Raw genomic sequence first — 20,995 nt, 5'->3', positions numbered from 1 at the left:
AGTCTAAGGAATTTCAAGTTATTTATTAATGGTTTAAGTTATCTCACATGTATAGTGACCAGACTGCTATTACATGTTATTCTTTGTTGTTAAAAAACAAAAACAAACCTTGTGTATTATTTCCAGCAATGGAAAAGGACCTTTGAGCCCATCTTCAAAATGAAAGAGTAAATGTAGCAAGTCAACACCACCGCTTCGATGTGCATTTTTGTGCCGTGGGAGAAGTTGGCTTGGGATTGTTTGCCCTGTTATTATTTTGAAATATTCTAGATACTCACTGTAAACAATTACAGTTTGTTTCAGTGTTGGAAGGGGTGTTGTCTAAGCTGTCAAGATATGATGAAGGCACTTTCTTTTCATCCATCCTGTCATTCACTGTAAGTATTTGAGTTCTCTTCTGTCTTTTGACTGTTGTCACAGTACTTATCTAACAGTTCAGAAAATAATTCTTATAATTATCTCTTTTCCACTTAAGGTGAAAGCAGCTGCAAAATATGTTGATGTTCCAGTAAGTATTTTTCCATTTGTCTTTAAAAAAATAAATATATATGTATATACATACATATATATATGTATATGTATGTATATGTGTGTGTGTGTGTGTGTGTGTATATATATATATATATATATATATATATATATATATATAATGTATATATATATATGGCACCTGGATGGCTCAGTCAGTTAAGCATCTGACTCTTGGTTTCGGCTCAGGTCATGACCTCATGGTTTCATGGCTCAGATTATGACCTCATGGTCTCGTGGGTTCAGGCCCCAGGTTGGGCTCCATGCTGACAGTAGAGAGCCTGCTTGGGATTCTGTCTCCCTCTCTCTGCCCCTCCCCAACTCACACTGTCTCTGTCTCTCTCAGAAAACTTTGTATATGTGTGTTACATGTATTACATGTGTGTATACATATATACACACACATATATAATTTTTTTAAATAATTTTGGTTTCCCACAGGTTTATTTCAAATCTTCAAAACAGTAAGTGCCAATTCCTAAGGGAGCAGTTTATTTTCCTTAAGCAAGTGCTAGCCCTCATGGCAAGGCTTGACATGGTTATTTCAGTGTATATTGTCCATTTTAACTTGGGAACTCTTTTGGAGGTCAAGTCATTGTGAGAACATGTCAGTTGCAGAGGGTAGTTACATACTCTAGGATGGTAGAAAGTGCCTCATTCTTTTTGTAGAAAAATGCTCACTCTCTCTTCCCTTTATGTAAAAACTGTAATAGGTTTCTTATAGGAATCAAAGTAACAATAATGATGGACCAGTTAAAGAACTAGTTTTCTAAACACAAAAAGTATTATAAATCAGTTTTCACTTATTTTAACATTTGGTTTTTCACAAAATTCTTGGGAAATAATTTGTAACCTATAAATCTGTTCAAAGATTAAGATACCATGAGCTACAATTAGAAAATTCACATGATAGGGGTGCCTGGTGACTCAGTCAGTAAAGAGTCTGATTCTTGACCTCATCTCAGGGTCTTGATCTCAGGATTGTGAGTTCAAACCTCATATTGGGCTCCATGCTGGGTGTGATGCCTACATTAAAAAAAAAATTCACATGATAAATATAATCAAGTTAGTGCAGCATTTTTAAGTTGATAATCCTGACAAATTAGTTTTTGCCTTCATCCTACTATCACGTATATGGTCAAGGCCTAATATGTTCTGTTTGATATATATATTGGCATATGTATCACTTTTCAAAGAATTTGAACACAGCGGAAATAAAGTTTACAAATTAAAACTAAATGGAAACGGAATAGAAGTCATCTTTGCTTAAGATTGTGCTTGGGCAGCACCACATCTAGATTGTCATTATGAATGTTAGTGGTTTGAATCCTTGCAAGCTTTGTATACCAGTAGTAGACAGCTCTTATCTTTAAAATGCAGAACCACATTTTATACTGTGGACTAGATAGTCCCCAGATTTATTGCTGCTATAATTATTATAAATGGATTTTTGTATCATTTTATATTTTTTTTCATTGTGATAAGTGTACTCTTTAATCCCCATTCCCCTACGTGCCCCATCCTCCCACCCACCTCCCCTCTGGTAGCCATCAGTTTGTTCTCTGTAGTTAAGAGTATAAATGGTGGGGCCCCTGGGTGACTCAGTCAGCTGGCAGACCTGGAGCCTGCTTTGGCTCTAAGTCTCCCTCTCTCTCTCTCCCCCTCCCCTGCTTGCATGCTGGCTCTCTCACTCTCATTCTCTCTCTCTCTCAAATGTAAATAAACATTTTTTTTTAAATTTTAAAAAGAGTATAAACAGATACTTTAAATGAAAAGGCCATGGACTTTCCTGCCTTTGCATGGGGTTTCTTTGTAACAAGCCTTTTTTAATCTTACAAATGATTCCCAAAGAAGTTTTGACATACTCCGTGTCTTGTACATAGAATCAGAAAATCAGCACTGGGCAATAAGCAGAAATAGTCACATGTAGGGTCTTGCAAAGTGACAGCACGAAAGAGAGGATGGGAAAATTAAGGGCAATAGTTTATATTTCCTATCTTAGAAAAAGACAAGGAATCATAGGAACACATGAAATTCATTGGCATTCCTAGCACATATTTTATAATACAGTTTTGTTTTTATTTTGAATCATAAATGGAACGGGAAACAATAATTATTTTCGTTCTTAGGGCTTCTGAAGTTCTTAACCTGACCCTGCCCTAGATCTGTTAGACTTTGCAGAACTTCAGAGTTGAAAGATACAGAAAGAGGTTTATTCATTTTCCTTCTAGGTGCCGAAAGCCCTTCCCCCAATATCCCTCACAAAAATTCATTCAGTCTCTTAATTTTTTCAGTGATTGCAGCCTCCTCTCACGTTTAATGAGTTGAAATTCTGTACCTCTATGAATTCTACCTTGGTTCTAATCCCTCTTCTGCATGATAGCCCTTCAAATATCTGATGATAATTAATCATGCCTCCTCTTCCCAAAGGGTGTGGTGGCTATTCAAAGGGATATACTGTCTGGGAAATTCTTACTTTCTATATTACACAAGCTCAGTTTCTTCACTGAACTCACTAATTAAATATTTATGTAACACTAAATGCTAGGCGCTGGGCTTACATGATAAAAATATACACTGCCTGCCCACAAGCTGTTCAGTGTCCAGGATGAAAGAGATAGGGAAACAGACATAGCATGAAAACAGCTACAACTGTAGATGAATTCCAGCTTACCAGCGCCATTATTAAATCAAGTTGTCCCCCCACACTCTCCCCTCCTAGCAGAGCATACTAAACCATAGACATAGTCTGGCCTTGGCAGATTATTACTGATGCCTGTGAATATTAACTTCAAAAGCTGTAAGTTGCTGTTGACTGTTACTGTTTTTTATGCTAAAACACCAGCAAGTATGCCTCCCTGAAGCATTCTTTTTAGAAGAACCTCACAAGAAAAAAGAACAGTGGTTCACCTTTCACAAAAACTAACTCAAGACTGTCCAAAAACCTACCAGTAAAATGCAAATTACGAAACTGAGAAAACATAAGAGAAAATATATGTGGTCTTGGGTTTGGTGATGATGTTTTAGGTACACTACCAAAACCTCCATGACAGAAAAACAGTGTACATTGGACTTAATAATTAACTGTTCTGCACAATTAAAAGAATGAAAAGACAAGCCAGAGACACATGTTTGGTAAATAACTTGTGTCTAAAATGTACGAAGAACTCTCAACAATAAAATTTTTTTTTTAAATGGCAAAAGATCAGAATGGATACTATACCAAAGACATACAGATACCAAATAAGCATATGAAAAGATGCTCAGCATCATTAATTGGTAGGGAAATGCACGCTAAAATGCACTGCACACCCGTTAGTGTGGCTAAAATTTAAATTTAAGAAAAGCTGACAATGGCAAGATACTGACAGGGCTTTCAGAGCACAGGGACTGTCATTCATTGCTGGTGTAAAAGTAGTATGGTCCGGCCACTTTGGAAGACAGAGTTTCTTACAAAGCTAAAGAGTCTTACCTGCAACCCACCGTTTGCACTCCTAGGTATTTATCCAACAGATTTGAAAACGTGCATCCACACCAAAACCTGCACATGAATGTTCATAGCAGCCTTATTCATAATCACCAAACATTGTAAGCAACCAAAATATCGTTCAGATCCCACCCTTTGCATCCTACTAGCTGTCCGACGCCTGGGCTTCCATTTTCCCACCTTCGCGCTGAGGATAATGGGTAATTCCTGTGCTGTCTCCCTCATTCGGCTCTTAGGAGGTTCAGTGAACATATTAACATAAAAGTTCTTTGTAAAGGTAAAGCACTATTGAAATAAATAGGATTGTTATTGCTTCTACCTGGAGTGATGCTTCCTGTTCTCATACACTACTCTGCAGTTCCCATTGCTTGCTTCAGAACATGATTGTTTTCCAAAAGAAAAATCTTCTGCCTTCCACAGTGAACAAATAAGATCATTTTTCATGTATTTTCCTTTTATTTTAGAATATTAAACACTTCATGTATATCACTGGTGACTTTTAAAGGTATAGTTGCCTAGCTGACTCAGTAGGTAGAGCATGGGACTCTTGATCTTGGAGCCGTGAGCTTGAGCCCCACACTGGGCATAGAGATGACTTAAAATAATGTTTGTTAGTGCCCATTGCTGATGGTTAAAAGTTGAATAAGGATTTTTGTTAATTAAAAATAAAGTTATAGTTGGTCGGTTCAACGACCATGGCATTTTCCCTCCTTCCTTTGCTTCGGATATTTTTTTTATTTCTTAGATGAGGCAGCTTGAATATCAGTGTTTTACGTCCAATTGAGAGCCAGGCAGAACCCAGAGAGTGAAGCACCTGCCCCCTGGGCATATTCACCTGGAGGGAGAGATGCACACTAGAACCAGATTAAAGTCTCACCATTCCAGGAGAAGAGGAGGGTGCCTATTGCCCTTTCTAGATAAGCATTTTGCTTCTCTCATCTTTGTTCCTTTGTTTTTTGTTTTGTTTTTTTCTGGCTGGCTTTTCCCCTATAAGGGAAATCCATGGACTGCCTCTGGCTTTGAGCTTCTAACATCCTCAGGTCTCCTTTGAGCCAAAATCTGAAATGTTCCAAATTGGGACTGAGTAAATCAATTCCAGTCAATCTAAATTTTAAAAGCTAAATGAAATGATAGCCACAGCATTTTAATTTCAGGCCTTTGAGTCCTTAGTGTCATTTCTGTGGTTGACGTTGTAACAACTATAGACAGACAAGGGAAAGGTTAGTGAACATTGTTACAAACTGAGATTGAGAACCTTCATCATCATTATAATCATTACTCATGAAAACAAGAGTATAAAGGAATTAGGTGCTACTTATATTGGCACTTTTCTTGTCTGGCAGTCCTGTATCAGCACCTCTTCCTCTAAACTCTGAGATGTTGGTGATCTTTATTACAGATCGGAAATAACAGGAGAGATTCTAGAAGCCCATAGGCTCAAGTGAGCAAGACATAGTAAGATTAAAATTGAGCCCATAAGTCTCAGTTCAAAGTCAACCTGCCTCTTTTCCTTGAGGGTTTCAGGCTAGTGTTTTAAACCATTATTCAGTATTCCTTTTAATACTTAAAATAACCTCCTCTTTGGAAAGATATTTTCCCCCAACGATACAACAAAATATCAAATAACAATATTGTATGTTGGTACATACAAATGCTTAGACCTGTGAATAATATATCACAATGTAGAAGAAATAGTGTGAAGCATTCACATGAACTGAAGAGTGAAAACAATATGACTACAGAAGTTACACAAATATTAATAATAGCAGATTCTGGTATACTCTCATAACATTGTGTTGGGAACGTGCTGTTTACCAACTATACTCACAGGGAGCAGACGGGAGACTCTTTTCCAGAGCAAGAACTCTGGAGACATGGAACCATCTCTGTCTTAGAAATATGGGACTAAAGGAAACATACATACTTAAAACATGCATATTCCATGTCTAAAAGACGTTTTCAAATGGATGCAGGTGCCATTATCTTTAGTTCAGAATTTTCTACTTCCCAATTTGGAGTCAAAATGTATAATAGTGTTAATTAATGGAATTTTGAATACCGCTAAATTTAACAGAGAGAAAGGTGACTCTGCCTGCTTCACTGCTTAAAATAACAGTTTGGAGGGTTTTCTAAGAACAATGAAAATTGTTTTATTGTTTTAAAAAGTTAGGTAAACTACTATTAGAAATCTTGAAAACTTCATATCGTGACATTTTCATCGTTCACATTTCTTCCCCCCCACTCCTTTTATGAATTATTCCTCTTCCTGGGCTGATGTAATATTTAAGATGGCATAAACCTAGTTTGAAGGGTTAGTTCTGTTTATTTCCTTTTGCTTTTCAATGTGGATACAATATAATTATTCTACTTTGTACAAAATTGGTAAAATATATTTTTTACACCATAATCATCGTAGCGATACTCAAAACCTATTTTTGGAAATATTTGAGAACATATAACTTACTAAACCTACTCCAAATGCTTTTTGAAAACCCTAACTTTAAGAACATTTTCACTCAAATGTAACACTGTAGAAATGGCTGCATGAATGTCAGAATAATGAAAAAATATGTTGAACAGTGAACGAAAGATATATATTGTTAATGATAGCTGGGATAAGTTGTATGTTTGTAGAATTATGTCCTGTGTTCCCTGATGATCAGTTACAGACCATTTCTGTATCTGAAATGCCAGAGCTGACATAGAAACTGCTCCTACTACAATTTCACACTGAGAAGGTGTTCAATTGTTTCAAACCTCACAAGATCCACGCATGCAGATTCTTACCCATCAGGGTAGCACAGCCCCACCCTTGATTGTTTCTTCAAGGCAAGCTTTTTTAGGTTATGAGAAGCGCACTTTCACATTAAGTCAATTATACTGTAGCTTCTGGTTAATCTTTGAGACTAGAATAGTATATTTAAAAATCTGTCTCCTTGTTAAACAGACACCATGAAAGTGTTTGCATAGTGTATTGTTAACCTCCCATGGAAGGTTAAGCGGCTTCTTCTGCATCTAAATCCGTTGCTGTGGAAAATGACCGGGGCAGCACTGCACCCACCTACCCATGAATAGGGAGGGTGAAGACTTGCACCTGTGGGATTAGGTAGAGCAGCAGGAAGTAAGAGCATTTGCAGCGTATAATTAACAAGGAATTTTTTTTCTCCTTTTCTAAACAGCATTTTCATCCCACTAGGTTAACTAGTGATTAACGCTTAAAAAAAAATTTGCTGGAGCCTACACCCTTACTTAAACTCACTCACTCACTGGTGTATTCTGTTACTTATGCCGCCAATGTCAGAGACACGCTCCTCACCATACTATATTTCCCTCCACACTTACTGATTTCTTTATGCTCATGGGGGAATTTTGTGATGTTTGTGTTAACTTTGTTAGCCAAATTTTGTTCTTTTTTGAAACAAATTAGAATTCAGGATTCCTATTTTGATTTAGAGATTACTGCCCTAACAGACAAGATGGAGAAGTTAGTGCTTAGTGAACCAAGGATCTCAGAGGTGTAAATGGTGGAAGGCAAAAAAGTGTTTAAGTGGTAGATAATGCGTAGCATGCTTGCTACCTAGTTTCAATTGTTGTTTTCTCATGTTCATTAAGAAATCTATAATTATCAATATAGAACAGATTTCTAAGTTTAGCTCTCTAGGGGCGCCTGGGTGGCTCAGTTGGTTAAGCCTCTGACTTCAGCTCAGGTCATGATCTTCCACTCCGTGAGTTCGAGCCCCACATCAGACTCTGTGCTGACAGCTCAGAGCCTGGAGCCCGTTTCGGATTCTGTGACTCCTTCTCTCTCTGCCCCTCTGCCTCCGGTGCTCTGTCTCTCTCTCACAAATAAACATTAAAAAAAAATGAAAAAAATAAAAAATAATAAATTTAGCTCTCTAGATTACGATATTCTTGACAAAACCTCATCCATATCCACAGTTTTTGAGGTTTAATAGACCTCTACTTTGATAAGGTTAGTGGACACCCACTTGTACCAATACGTGTAGCAATTTGTTGTCTCTGCCAAGCAGTCACATGCATTCCCATTCATTTACACCCCCCCCCCAAAATGAAGCCTTAACAGAGTGTGTTCAGTTGGGTTTTTTTTTTTTACTTTTTAACAAAACTTCATTTCCTAATAAAAGATAACATCTAATGATGAAATTAGATGCATAACGTGTAATAATGGAATTAGATGTAGTGACTTCCAAAGTATGTAAATTTTACTGCCATAAAACAGAGTCTTTGCACAAAGGAGCACTGAACCAGTGATAATGTCTCCTATCCAAACACATTTGTACTGTAAGTAGAAACTGTTTAAAAGGAAAATTACATCTTTTTCAGCAATTTATCAGAGATAATTACCCTTCATACACTAAAGGAGGGATAAAGAACCATAATTCTAATTGGTAAATGTCACCAACTGTTGCAGTTACTCTTACTTGTGTATATTCTTTTAATGATTATAGTCTCATGCCACAGCTACATGAAAATATACTCACTAGGTGTGAAATTCCCATATGTCACAGTTTCAAGAATAGGTAAACAGCTCAAAGATAAAGAAATAATGCTAATGAGAAATGTAAGAATTCTAGGTTTTGTTTTCCAGGCAAGTGGATCTTAATTTGCCAAAAGGGGAGAAAGTATAATTAAAAAAAAAAGAAAGAAAGAAAGAAAGAAAACAAAATACAAAAACACTTAGTTTTGTTGGATTAAACTTTTAAATGAGCTTTACTTCACACTTTCAACCAGAGCTTTTTATTTCCTTAGAAAGTTGTAGAACTGTCTCAACCTACAGATTTCAGGATCGTATCCGTTGGGTCTGCCAAAGGGAACGAACAGCTTTTAAAATTCTTTTAGGCTTAAACTATAAAGTGTTTTGTTAGTTTCAGATGTTAGAAGATAAACTCCTCCTGGACAGTATTATATTTTGTCCAATGTTATCTTGAAAGGGATCAAAAAAACAGAAAAAATGACCTTAGAATCTATGGCAAGTGTTTAAAGTCACTCTTCTCCAGTCTTCCTAGCTATAAGTTAGTTTCCAGTGAGCTTGATGGGTCAAGTGATTGACTAGATAAAACTTGTAAGCCTACTTTTCTTTCAAAAGGTAGAAATAAAAATGAGGTTGAGCAGGGTAAGAAATGATGGAGAAAACAAACCTCTCGTTTGTATATTCTGTAACTCTCAGGTTAGCTGAACTGTGCCCGACTGCTTGGTATTATATATGTCATAGTATTTTGTTTCCAAGCACCTGGCTGAGGTTCAGATGCTGAGCTAACTATATGCTATCCATTGTACGTAGACCAGTGTTCTGTTGCTGTTTTCATTCTGTGGCAGTATGTTTCCTGGATGTTGTCATTTCTGATGTTTTGACAAAGTTTGAGAAGCGTGGAGAGAAGTACTTATCTTATGGGTTAGCACTCTTCAAGTATTAATAGTAGTAATCTTTGTACAAATTACCCTGCCTCTTCACTGGAAAAAGTGATATATAGTTCCCCACCCCTGGCTGCAAAAGAAAGAAGAAAGAAAGAAAGAAAGAAAGAAAGAGAGAGAGAGAGAGAGAGAGGGAGAGAGGGAGGGAGGGAGGGAGGGAGGGAGGGAGGGAGGGAGGGAGGGAGGGAGGGAGGGAGGGAAAGAAAGGGAAACAACCTAGGGTTCTCTTGGTTATCCATGTCATTGTATTTAAACTTTCAAACATGGCTCAAGAGAATTATGCAGAAAAATAGTAAAGGAATGAATTTGATAAGTTGCCTCCCTTGGGTTTGAAACCTATTCCCTACATTGTATATGGATGCTCTTGAAGGAAAGAACAGTGAAAACATTTAAGTATATATATTATAACTGATAACTAACTTTGTCATATTAGGGTTATGTTTGAAGGGATCCTTGAATTTATGTGGCATATGTTTCCCTTCAGGCTAAATAAAAGAGCAGTAAGAGCTTCCTTACCCAGAAGGAACTCGCATTACCCAGAAATAACTTTGTTACCAAAAAAATCAAATTCAGTTTTATTAGTGACATATGCTCATTGCCTATACTGTGCACTGTGCCCACAGAGATGGGCAATTTTATCATTGTATATAAAATATGCGCCCTCCCCCCACCAAAAAAAAAGTGGTAAGAAATTTTTGTCCTTCATTTAAGGAGAGGGGCTGCCACGATACTCAGTTATGCTTTTTTCTTGCAGCAGTAATTGTTAAATGAACGATATTCTCATTCACTTCGTTTCCTTGCAAGATTTACTTTGCAAAGTGAGTCTGATGATGGAGGTTATAAGTACATTCTATGAATATGAAATGATACAAGACCAATGGACTTGGGCCTCAGTTCCACCATTTTGTTATTATTAATGCCATATTCTTTATTATTATTTTAGAAAGAGAGCACGAGCAGGAGAGAGGGGCAGAGAGAGAGAGAGAATCTTAAGTTGGTTCCATGCTTAGCATGGGGGTGGGAGGAGGGGAGGAGGGCTTGATCCCACAACCTTGGGATCGTGTCTTGAGCTGAAATTAAGTCAGGCACTCAACTGACTGAGCCTCCCAGGTGCCCCTTAATGCCGTATTCTAATCAAATGAATACCTCAGTACAGATTATGAATCAACCCCAAGTGTAGATCATTCAAATGAGTATTTTTATTAACTAGTCTAGCTATTTGAAACACAAAAAAAGAACTAAAGATAAGTCTAGAAGGAAAACTCTTTGGAAGCCATTCAGATTTTTGTCCCTTCCTAGTACTGATTTCGTAGACTTTGTAACAAGGAGGAATTATATTAACTGCCCTATCTCCTCTAACATCACAAGACACCAGATGTTGTATACCTTCAGAAAGTTATCTGAATCACACTTTAGACTCTTCTTAGGAGACTGGTTCATTGATATTCTTGTTGTATTTCTAAAATAAATCTTTGAGATAGATAAGTACGAATGAGTAGAAGCAATGGATAATCCACAAAATTTTGGTTTACATTTCACTTTGTAATCCATTAAATTTTTTGCCCAATATCTTCCTAAGAATATTTTATTCAAACTAATAAAATTTACCTTGTATGCCTTGAGCACTGATCGTAGTTGAGGCAGGCAATCCAAGGAAAACTAACATTTTTGTTTTTAATGTATATGAATAAACCAGCCAGAGATAGTGACAAGTAAATTGTATTGGAAATTAGGAAAGGATTATTTCAAGTGGGGACTTCTTAAAAAAAAAAATCATTCATTTATACTGCTCGGCATATTAACCATTCAAGATAGCCATTAAAGAAAAAAGATACCGGGGCGCCTGGGTGGCGCAGTCGGTTAAGCGTCCGACTTCAGCCAGGTCGCGATCTCGCGGTCCGGGAGTTCGAGCCCCGCGTCAGGCTCTGGGCTGATGGCTCAGAGCCTGGAGCCTGCTTCAGATTCTGTGTCTCCCTCTCTCTCTGCCCCTCCCCCGTTCATGCTCTGTCTCTCTCTGTCCCAAAAATAAATAAACGTTGAAAAAAAAAAATTAAAAAAAAAAAAAGATAGCCATTAAAGAAAAAAGATACCTAGTAGTTTACAGCCACACGTCTCTACTCATTTTCATAATGATGAATAACCGTGACCTCAAGTTACAGACACCAGTAATAAACTTTTATTTATTTTAATTACAGAATTTACTGAAGGTGCTCATTGTTGATTTTGGTCTTGAGCATAATTTACTAACGTAATTTTTGAAATGATATGTGAATTACTTTTTAAGGTTGTGTTTTAATAATGTTTTCACAATTGAGACCTGACATTTTATTCCCCATGCTTTTCCCCTACCACAGAAACCAGGAATGGATCTGGCAGACACCTATATCATGTTTGTTCGGCAAAACCAGGATATTCTTCGAGAAAAGGTCAATGAGGAAATGTATATAGAAAAGCTGTTTGATGTAAGTAACTGCCCTCGCAAGGCTTCCTGGCATCATAGAAATATGTGCAGGGAAAATTGCATTTTGATGATATGTTTGCAAAGCAGACTCCTTTTCTGATCCCCTTTCTTCTATGCGGCTAATACAGTTGATAGTTTTATTTCTCTGACTGTTGACAGAAGGCTTAATTGGCTTCTTTTGTATGTGGGAAGTGTCACTGTTAGAATGGAGGTCTCAAAAACCTTCTAAGGTTAATTTTAACGAGCAGGATGATAACCAGTTTACCATTATGTACAGCATCGGTCCGCTTGCCTTTGTGCATTCCCTCAACAGGATAATGCTGGCATGGAGTTGGCCCCTCCTCGTAAAGTTTTGCGAGTCAACGTCATGCTCCTTAGTTGCACAAAGACATAAGCTTCAGTAAAGCCAAATATCCACCACCAATCTACTGTTATTGAACACTTTCCCCTTGATTTACAGCACTGGCATATGCTAACGGTATCACCCTGGGGTTTTATCAGCACAAAAGTCTTCATTTCCACAAGGCAACTCCTAGAAGTAGGGGGGTGTGGTTTTAGAGAGCTTGATCATTAAGTTTCATTTATCTGGTATCTGTAAAGGAAACTAAGAGAGCAATCCATTTCAATAACAATGTTGTCATTCATTTGTAATTATTTAACAGTCAATTCAAAGGAAATGGTGCTTTTGCTTGTGTTGGAACTTCCCAGAATTCACCACAATGCTGATGCTGAAATGGAATATTTGCTTTGAACTGTATTTATTTATGTACATCTCCCCTGCATTTTGGAAATGATTTTCTGGCAGTTTCATTTAATTATGCAAGTTGCCGCAAATGTTTTCATAACAGCAATTCACGGGCTTCGCGGTGACACTTCAGCTGTGGCAGTTACAGAAGGTCCTGCTACGTCATCATCTCCTTCATGGTCTGTTGTGTCAGTGTTCACTGTTTGTCAGATCCGGTGGTCAACATGAGTCTCCTCTTTCATATTTTATGCTTCTAGCCTCTACCCAGGCTGTTTTACAATAAAAGTATCATCTGTTTTAATAAGCTAAGTGTTAATATGTGTGAAAAGAATGATTTCCTAAAAGCTTTGATGCCCTGCAGGGGTAGAAAAATTATCATCTATCCAGCTGGCTCTTTTACAAAATACTGGAACCGTATTAGCAACTTCTGCTTCCATTTGGTATTGCTCTGAATTTACAAGCATATGTTTTACTTCCAAATTCTCTTTTACCTTTTTTGCTTATGTGGTAATTTTCACAAATGTTGAACAGAATAGGGAAATTGGATTGATGTTATTTCCTTTATGTTTATTCTTAGTATATCTGAAGCATGTTTTCTATGATGGGAAAAGATAGAATCATCTGGAAATAGGCCACTATAGGTAGGGAGGTAGGGGTGTGTGTGTGTGTGTGTGTGTGTGTGTGTTCTTAACATCTTCAACTTTTTATCTTGGTGACCTATTTACTACAAAGCCAGCCATCAGTTCATAACAGAGGTAGAATTTTTTCGCTATAAAGATATTCCCTACTTCGTCTCTCTCACATTCACCAAACTTTCTTTGAAGACTTTTTGTGTGACAACAATAACCAACAGAGCTGACTGAAGTAGAGTCAACATTAAAAGGGCCAACATTAAAATTATGTCTAGTTTAGGGGGCACCTGGCTGGCTCTGTCGGTAGAACACATGACTCTTTTTTTTTTTTTTGGGGGGGGGACAGAGAGAGACAGAGCATGAATGGGGGAGGGGCAGAGAGAGAGGGAGACACAGAATCGGAAACAGGCTCCAGGCTCTGAGCCATCAGCCCAGAGCCCGACGCGGGGCTCGAACTCACGGACCGCGAGATCGTGACCTGGCTGAAGTCGGACGCTTAACCGACTGCGCCACCCAGGCGCCCCAGAACACATGACTCTTGATCTTAGGGTCATGAGTTCAAGCCCCACACTGGGCATAGAGCTTTCTTTAAAAAATGTAAAAGTATGTCTAGGTTAATTGCCCTGGTTATGTACACTTTCCTTTGATAACTAAGCGTCTGACATGGCGGTAAGTTTGCTTCTGAAAAGAACTCTTGACAAGCAACCGTTCTGTTTTGGTTGTGAAGGTTTTGTCATTTTGCGTATCCCCAGTAGAACAGTGGACTTGTTACTTGTGAAATAGTTATAATGTCCTTAAACATTCTAATATTTTTAAATTGCACATTTTTATTACTGTAATTAAAAATAAAAAGTAGACCCTAATTCTATTGATATGTCATCAAGAATAACATGTATGAGGGGTACTAAGAGCCCCTAATTAGCCAAGACTGAATTTGCCTCAATTATAGTTAGTAAATGAGAGGTTATCAAGTATGTGTTGAAAGGTAAAACAGAATGTGTATCTTAAGCAACAGATCATTACTGAGAGACATTATATAATTATTGGAAATCCTCTTGGCTGGAACTTAAAATAGTATTGTTAGATGTCAAGAAACAGTTGAAAATAATGACCCTATAAATACTGTTGGCAACCTTAGTCTATTACAGATACAAGATTGAAGAGAACAATTTTATTCAGGCATCACGACAAACTTTTGCTATTTCAATTAAAATAAGAAGTAAATAGAGGGAAAGGAAAGGAAAGGAGAGGGAAGGGAAGGGAAGAAAGGAGAGGAGAGGAAAGGGGAGGAGAGGAGTAGGGGGAGGAGAAGGGGGGAGAGGGAGGGGAAGAGACAGAGACCCCTAACTTCAGACACAGAGGAAAATGTGCATATACACATACATGCACACGCACTGCAGTGAATCAATACTTGTGGTTTAACCAACCCAGGTAAGGGTATAGGGCATCCAGCTTCTGGTCATTCAGTATGAGAACTTCACTCCTTAAGAAGGATATTCTTTTGACCCAAACGAGATTCGCTTCATATTGGAAATCCCACAAATTACAATATTTTTATATAAAACAATTATTCCGAAGACATACTTTCATCCTGCCTTCGATGCCGACACTTTAAAAAAGAACTCGTGTGTTTTACTAAGTAATCTTTTTCTGCATGATGCTCTGCTCACAGAAAAGACTATTGAAAGTTCTGTGAAACTTTCCCTGAGAGTAGTAATTACCTGTATTTCTGGCCTCAGAAACGTTTTGATCAATTAAGCATCTTAATGGCTCATGATATTTGTGGTGAAATACTTTAGGGTTCTATTTGCATAATTGTACCAGTGCCTAAGGCCAAATAATGACCATTACCCTAGATTTGTGTCCATCGCTTTGCATGCATCTACAAACAAAAACGGTACCTCCTACGGTCATCCATGTACAACTCGTGAAGCCATAAGCCATGGTCCAGTTTCCTGAGCATCTTGCACCGCAATTATTATTGTTCTAGCCTCCATGGAAAGGGATTTTGTTTCCTTAACTTCAGAGTCTTAAAGACAGGAATGATTAAAATTTGTATTACCTTCAAGACCCTAAATATAGGATGACCTTTAGACTTACATTAAATTTTAAAATATTAAAGCCAAATGTACCCTTGAAAGATCAAAAAGAGATCATATTAGGACAAAGAACCAAGACATTCTACTTCAGTCCATAAGTAGTTAAACTTCTGAAACATTTTCTGCATCACACAGAAATAATTTTTCAAAAGTATAAATAAACAATGGCAGATCCATGCTGCTAATAGAAGGAACCGAGTTTAAGGTATATCCCTAATCTTCTCAAATTATCAAAATAATAATACTGGCCCTAGCTGTCATCACTAGCATTCCCAGGGCACCTCCATGTACCAGGAAATGTGCTACGTGCTTTACCTATATCATTTCTAACCTGCTGAGCTAGATGCCATCATCTCCATTTGCGCTGATTTTCAGGTTAAGGAATCTGCCACTCATAGAAGATAAGTGACTTGTGAATTGCTGAATCAGACTTTGAAATTGTGTCTCTCCAGTTTCAAAGTCTCTGCTATCTCCACCATAAAGTCTATGCTATCTCCACCATACTTTAGACTTACAAAACCTGAAATGGTAACACAGTACCATGGGAGAGGCCTGGACCAGGAATCCAGATCTCTGAGTTCCAGCCATGGTTCTGCCATTGATTGTCAGAGTGAGTGTCAAGAAGTTATGTCACCTGCCTAAGACTCAGTATAGTTAGTACATACAAACTGAAGAAATTGGTCCAAAACTCCAGACGGTTTCTGAAATATCTTCCAGATTTTAAAACAACTAAATTAAATTAGTTTCAATTATGTTAGCAGTGATGGCAAAAATTACCGGATTGGTTGGATGCTAAGCCTTGCACCCCAGAGTAGCAGTTCTTAAGGTGTTTTGTTTTGTTTTGTTTTGTTTTGTCATGGCCAAGTGAAAGCAGGTATCCCACCCAAGAATCAACAGCAAGTGCAATAGATAAAGAAAAAAAGAGATTCTGTATAAAAGAATAGCTGTACCATGACATTCCGTGTATCTACCACCAGGGCTCTGAACCCCTTTAGAAAAATAGTTGGAACTCATCCATTCCATATTCATGCAAAATCTTTCTGAGCGACCAGAGTATTTTAAACAGAGACTGTCTCTTCCTCTCAAGCCGTCATCGTTACACATGCTGAGTTTAAAATCTCCATGTTAGGGGCGCCTGGGTGGCTCAATTAGTTAAGCGGCCGACTTCAGCTCAGGTCATGATCTCATGGTCCGTGAGTTCGAGCCCCACTTCGGGCTCTGTGCTGACAGCTCAGAGCCTGGAGCCTGTTTCAGATTCTGTGTCTCCCTCTCTCTGACCCTCCCCCGTTCATGCTCTGTCTCTCTCTGTCTAAAAAATAAAAATAATAAAAATAAAAAAATAAAATCTCCATGTTAAATTTACATTTTCAATTTAGAAAAAATGTGCCTTATCTGGGTAAGAAAAATCTTAAAGTTCTCCTGTAGGGAGAGAGGTCATGGATGCGCCAACTGGTTTTTCAGCTTTCTGTGCAATCTCTCTTACCCTAGTGTGTTTTTTTTCTTACATATTAAACACCATTGTCGGCAACCTTTTTAAAGTTTTTATCAAATCGAAACCATCTACAATTGTCTAATCCCGATATAGAAGTATGACAAAGATCTTCTAATTCTTAAGACCCATTTTTAAATGTCTACTGTGATGCTTCTTCCCACACACTCAGGCTTCAGGACACGCAGTGCTAGCCACAGGTTCCTGTGTGTCGGGAGAGAGGCTGGGTAGTTCCCGCAAGACTGGTTTGGACAGTGGTGGTGTTTCCAGAGTCAAAACTGACCTGTGCAGTAATTGCCCAAGAGCACGCGCTGTGGTCCTTTCCTAATGTCCAAGAATATTACAACCTGGAGGTAGTTAGAGGTTGACTGAAATACATCTTATTGTCCAGGATGCACACTAAACCCACCTACCTCTTTAAATCTTTGTATATTTATTGAGCATTGCCCTTCTTGAGTCCCTTTGAAACAATTTCATTTCAGCTCTCATGTTGCTGAAGACACATCAGGGTGCAGTATTTAATTGGTAAATCATGCAGATTAAATGTTCTCATGTGTTATAAACTGATTAAATATTTAATTGTTGAGGAGTTTCATCTCAATGAGATTTTTTTTAAATATTGTGGTGATGTCTTATAAAATTAAAAGTAATTCTTTAAATGATAGTTAATCAAACTATAGTTTTGTTTTTTTTTATAGTTTTTTATAAAGGATTAATTTCTCAGGACTTTTCCTTGAAAAGAATTCTTTTCAGTAAAGCAACTCTACATTAAACACTCTAAGTAAAACTGACCTACACTATCTACGTGAATTCGGTAGCCATCCTAAGATACGATAACATACAAAGAAAAAAAAAACTGAACCTATGACAAGAGACTATATTTCTCAAAATAAAAGTCATTTTCCATTTCTGTGCTCTCGTCTCTGACTCTGAAATAAGAAAGGGCAGAAATGCTCAGAATTTTTGAATGCAGTTTCACACCAGTGCCCAAACCTTGTGACTCCGGAATTTATTCATCCTCAGTAAGATCAGCACTACTCTTCTTAACTTCCTTAAAGATTCAGTTTATTATCATGTTGATTTTCACAAGAATAGTTGAAATCAACAGAGCTTGGATAATAGTGGCTGCTAGATGAAACTTTCCTACCGTGATGCCGTCCATGATATGTATTTAAAGCTGACTCTACTTTTTCAGTCCTTTGGATAAATTTCTTTGTGTGTGCAATCAGCCTCTTTATTGGGAATGCAGGCTGCAGCCCAGTAAGACTGAAAACTTCTTTGTCTTCTTGCGTTTCTTATAATTCTAAGATATTATAGGTATATTCTCTAGTATGTGAATGTTAATTTAAAAAGAGCAGTTTTCTTCTTTTCAATAATCTTTTACTTTCAAATGACTAGGAAGTTGTTCTATAAACTACATAAATCAGTCTAGATTCCCATTACAGAGGATGTTCTCTTTGGTTTTGCCTCTGTATAAAAAGAATTCAAATACAAAACATTAACTGTTGGACCATTATGCCCAACCATGATTTTCCTGTCACCAATCAAAATTAAAGGTTACTATCACTCTCATATCAAAGCCATTATGTTCCTTCATCGATAGGAAAGGCTGGATGATACGTTCAATGATGGACTCGAGGCTATTTGAGGTAATGTATTTCTAAACGTGGTTGTGCTACAGACTAAACATGGTTTAGTACCTCATTGCGTCCTAAAGGTGGATAAAAAGTTTGATCTCCACTTGTTATCTGTGTTACTTTTGACACTGTTAGTGGCTTTGATACATCGTTCCCCAGGTGTTTGGTTTTTGTGTTGAATTGTCTATATTTCCGCTTCATTTTACCTACAGTATTTGGTCTCACGCTGAAGTTGTTTGACCTCTTTTAAGGTAGTCCTAGTCAGACGTGTTCCGCGGAGCATCTTGTCTGCCTCAGTAAACGCCCTCCACAGCTTGCTCCTTAGCGGTTTGTTTCCTGAGTTTGTTTCTGTTTAAAACCTCTGCTCTCGAATTACGGCTGTCTGGTTCGTTTTTGTTAATAACCTTTATTTTAATGTTAAGCTATTATTTGTAAGTATAAGAATTTATTGAAGAGTCTACTTTTTGATGTACGGTGGGTGCCGGAATAGCTCTGGCAAGTCCAGACGCAGCCCAGCGCCGCCAGAGGCCCTCATTTGAATCTCAGCTGTGGGTGAATTAAAACCTGGGAAACTTGAGATACGCGTGCCTAATTGCCTAAAAGAAACTCCGCGAGAAAGTGTATTGTAGCGTGTTGATCTTATTTCTTTGATAATTCAAAAGAATCTTCAAGAAATATGTGGGCTTCTTCCTTATATTCCTGAAATGTGATCATGAAACACAATGGTCATTTGGCACATTCCCAGAAATAGACGTCTTTGCATGAGGCACCTGGACATATGTGGCAGGTCTGGTAGAATCAGCTAATTAACAACACAGGCTTAAACAGGCACCTCATCTGGCAGTGCAGTTAGTTGCCTGATGGTGCTCAGCAGGACTGGGTAGTGCTTTTTATTTTTCTATCCTAATGGTCTGCTGCCCACCTAATTTTGCCTTATTGTCAGTCACTACTTACCGCAGCTTGGGGCCCTCCCAGGAGGCTAAATTATTATCAAAGGATTAGGGAGATGTAGCCTCGCAGCTCTGACATTTCTGATTGCTTGTCTATGCCAGAACACTAATTAGCTGTGACTAATTAAGAAAAATGTCCCTGCCATAGAAAACCATTTAAAAGAACTGAGAAGTGGAAAAAGCAATTCAGAAGCTGAGCAGTGCTCAGATTTGCCGATGCTCTTTAGATTTCCACCAGAGCCTTAACTCACCTTTAATTGTGCTCGGAATTTTAAAAAAAGAGAAAGAAAGAAAGAAAGAAAATCTCACATGTGAACTGATCTGAGGTTGTGCTTGAATAGGAAGAAAAAAAATTGTTGATCACGTAACCTCTCTTAGCGAGGGTAAAATTGTCTCTGATGAATGGAAGATGACAAAACTTTCATTTTCATGGAGACATTTTTCTAAACCCCAAATGTGTAAATGTGCATTAGCATTCATTCACCCAAGCCAATAACAACGACTTAATGGTCGCTGAAGGAAGTTAGAATATTCCCTGGACTGATGCTCTAAAAGATGGTTGAAATGATCACAAGCAGCACATTGAGCATTTTAGAAGTTATTTAGTATTGATTTCATGCCGCTTCCACATTTAAGACAGTCTGGAAATTGTGGCTTCTCCACGCACAGCCTGGTGTTTCCACCGTGATTTTACATGCTTGTACTGCAACTGGCCACCAGTGACTTATTACTGAAAATACCCGGGACTCCCCTGAGACCAGTGTCTCTATCAGTTGACCAGTGCAATGTTTTCATAGAACTGGTAACTACTGCTCTCCTTCTCTTCCAACCTAACTTCATCAGCAAATGTCACACGGCCTAAGGCCACTTCCCGTGGTGGCTTTTTGAGCTCCTCCTCTGTCAGCCCCCTCCTGTGCAAGCCTTCCCTGCATCCCTGGCAGTGCCTCTCATGAGTGGACACAGCGGTGACAGCCAGCCAGACTGCCAGCCACCGTTGACTAAGTCCAACTGGGAAAAAAAAAAGTCTGTGTAAGGAAGGAGTTGTTGTGGCAAACCATTATTCGATGTGTCTACTAAATGCATTGAAAGGAAACTCTATAAAAGAATAATATCCAAAGGTACTTACCAGCACCTAGAGAGAGCCCTTACTTAATTTCCTGATTACGGCCCAGCCCTAAGTAAGAGACCATCTAAATTTTACTGTGTTCATACAAGCAAAATATTTTGTTTGAAATAAAATTCTAACCCCATCTCACCTAAACTTTCATGCTAGTTTTTAAACCCATTTTCCCTTTTCCTCTTGGTGGAGAAAAAGCAGGTAGCCAGCATCCTCTAGGGAATAATCCTTCCTATATATGAAGACTGTTATTAAGGCACTTGTCATACTTGTCTACTCCAGGATAAATAATCCCTGTTTGTTTAACTTCTCTTCATAGGCCCCTTTCCTAGCCCTCTAATCATCTTCGGGGTTGTCCTTTGAAACTTCTCTAAGCGTTCTCTGTCATGCTTAGGGTTTTGAGTCAGGAATGGGATG

The 20,995-nt window shown here is 38.1% G+C and overlaps 1 protein-coding gene across 23 annotated transcripts in view; it reads left to right on the top strand.

Annotated features, from left to right (window-relative positions):
• Positions 1-20,995, top strand: part of CADPS2 (calcium dependent secretion activator 2) — a 540,930-nt gene that overhangs the window by 502,752 nt on the left and 17,183 nt on the right. For 21 of the 23 annotated variants that reach the window (XM_045052688.1, XM_045052669.1, XM_045052676.1 and 18 more), the window contains 3 exons: positions 294-377; positions 476-508; positions 11,803-11,910. In XM_045052688.1, the coding sequence (XP_044908623.1) occupies positions 294-377; positions 476-508; positions 11,803-11,910 (225 nt within the window). The other 2 variants (XM_045052675.1, XM_045052682.1) reach the window with 2 other exon arrangements.

This window comes from Felis catus, chromosome A2 (genome assembly GCF_018350175.1).
Source record: "Felis catus isolate Fca126 chromosome A2, F.catus_Fca126_mat1.0, whole genome shotgun sequence".
In the NCBI taxonomy this organism is placed as follows: domain Eukaryota; kingdom Metazoa; phylum Chordata; class Mammalia; order Carnivora; family Felidae; genus Felis; species Felis catus.
The sequence above is the reverse complement of the archived record's forward strand: the minus strand, read 5'-3'. Positions and strand labels throughout refer to the sequence as shown.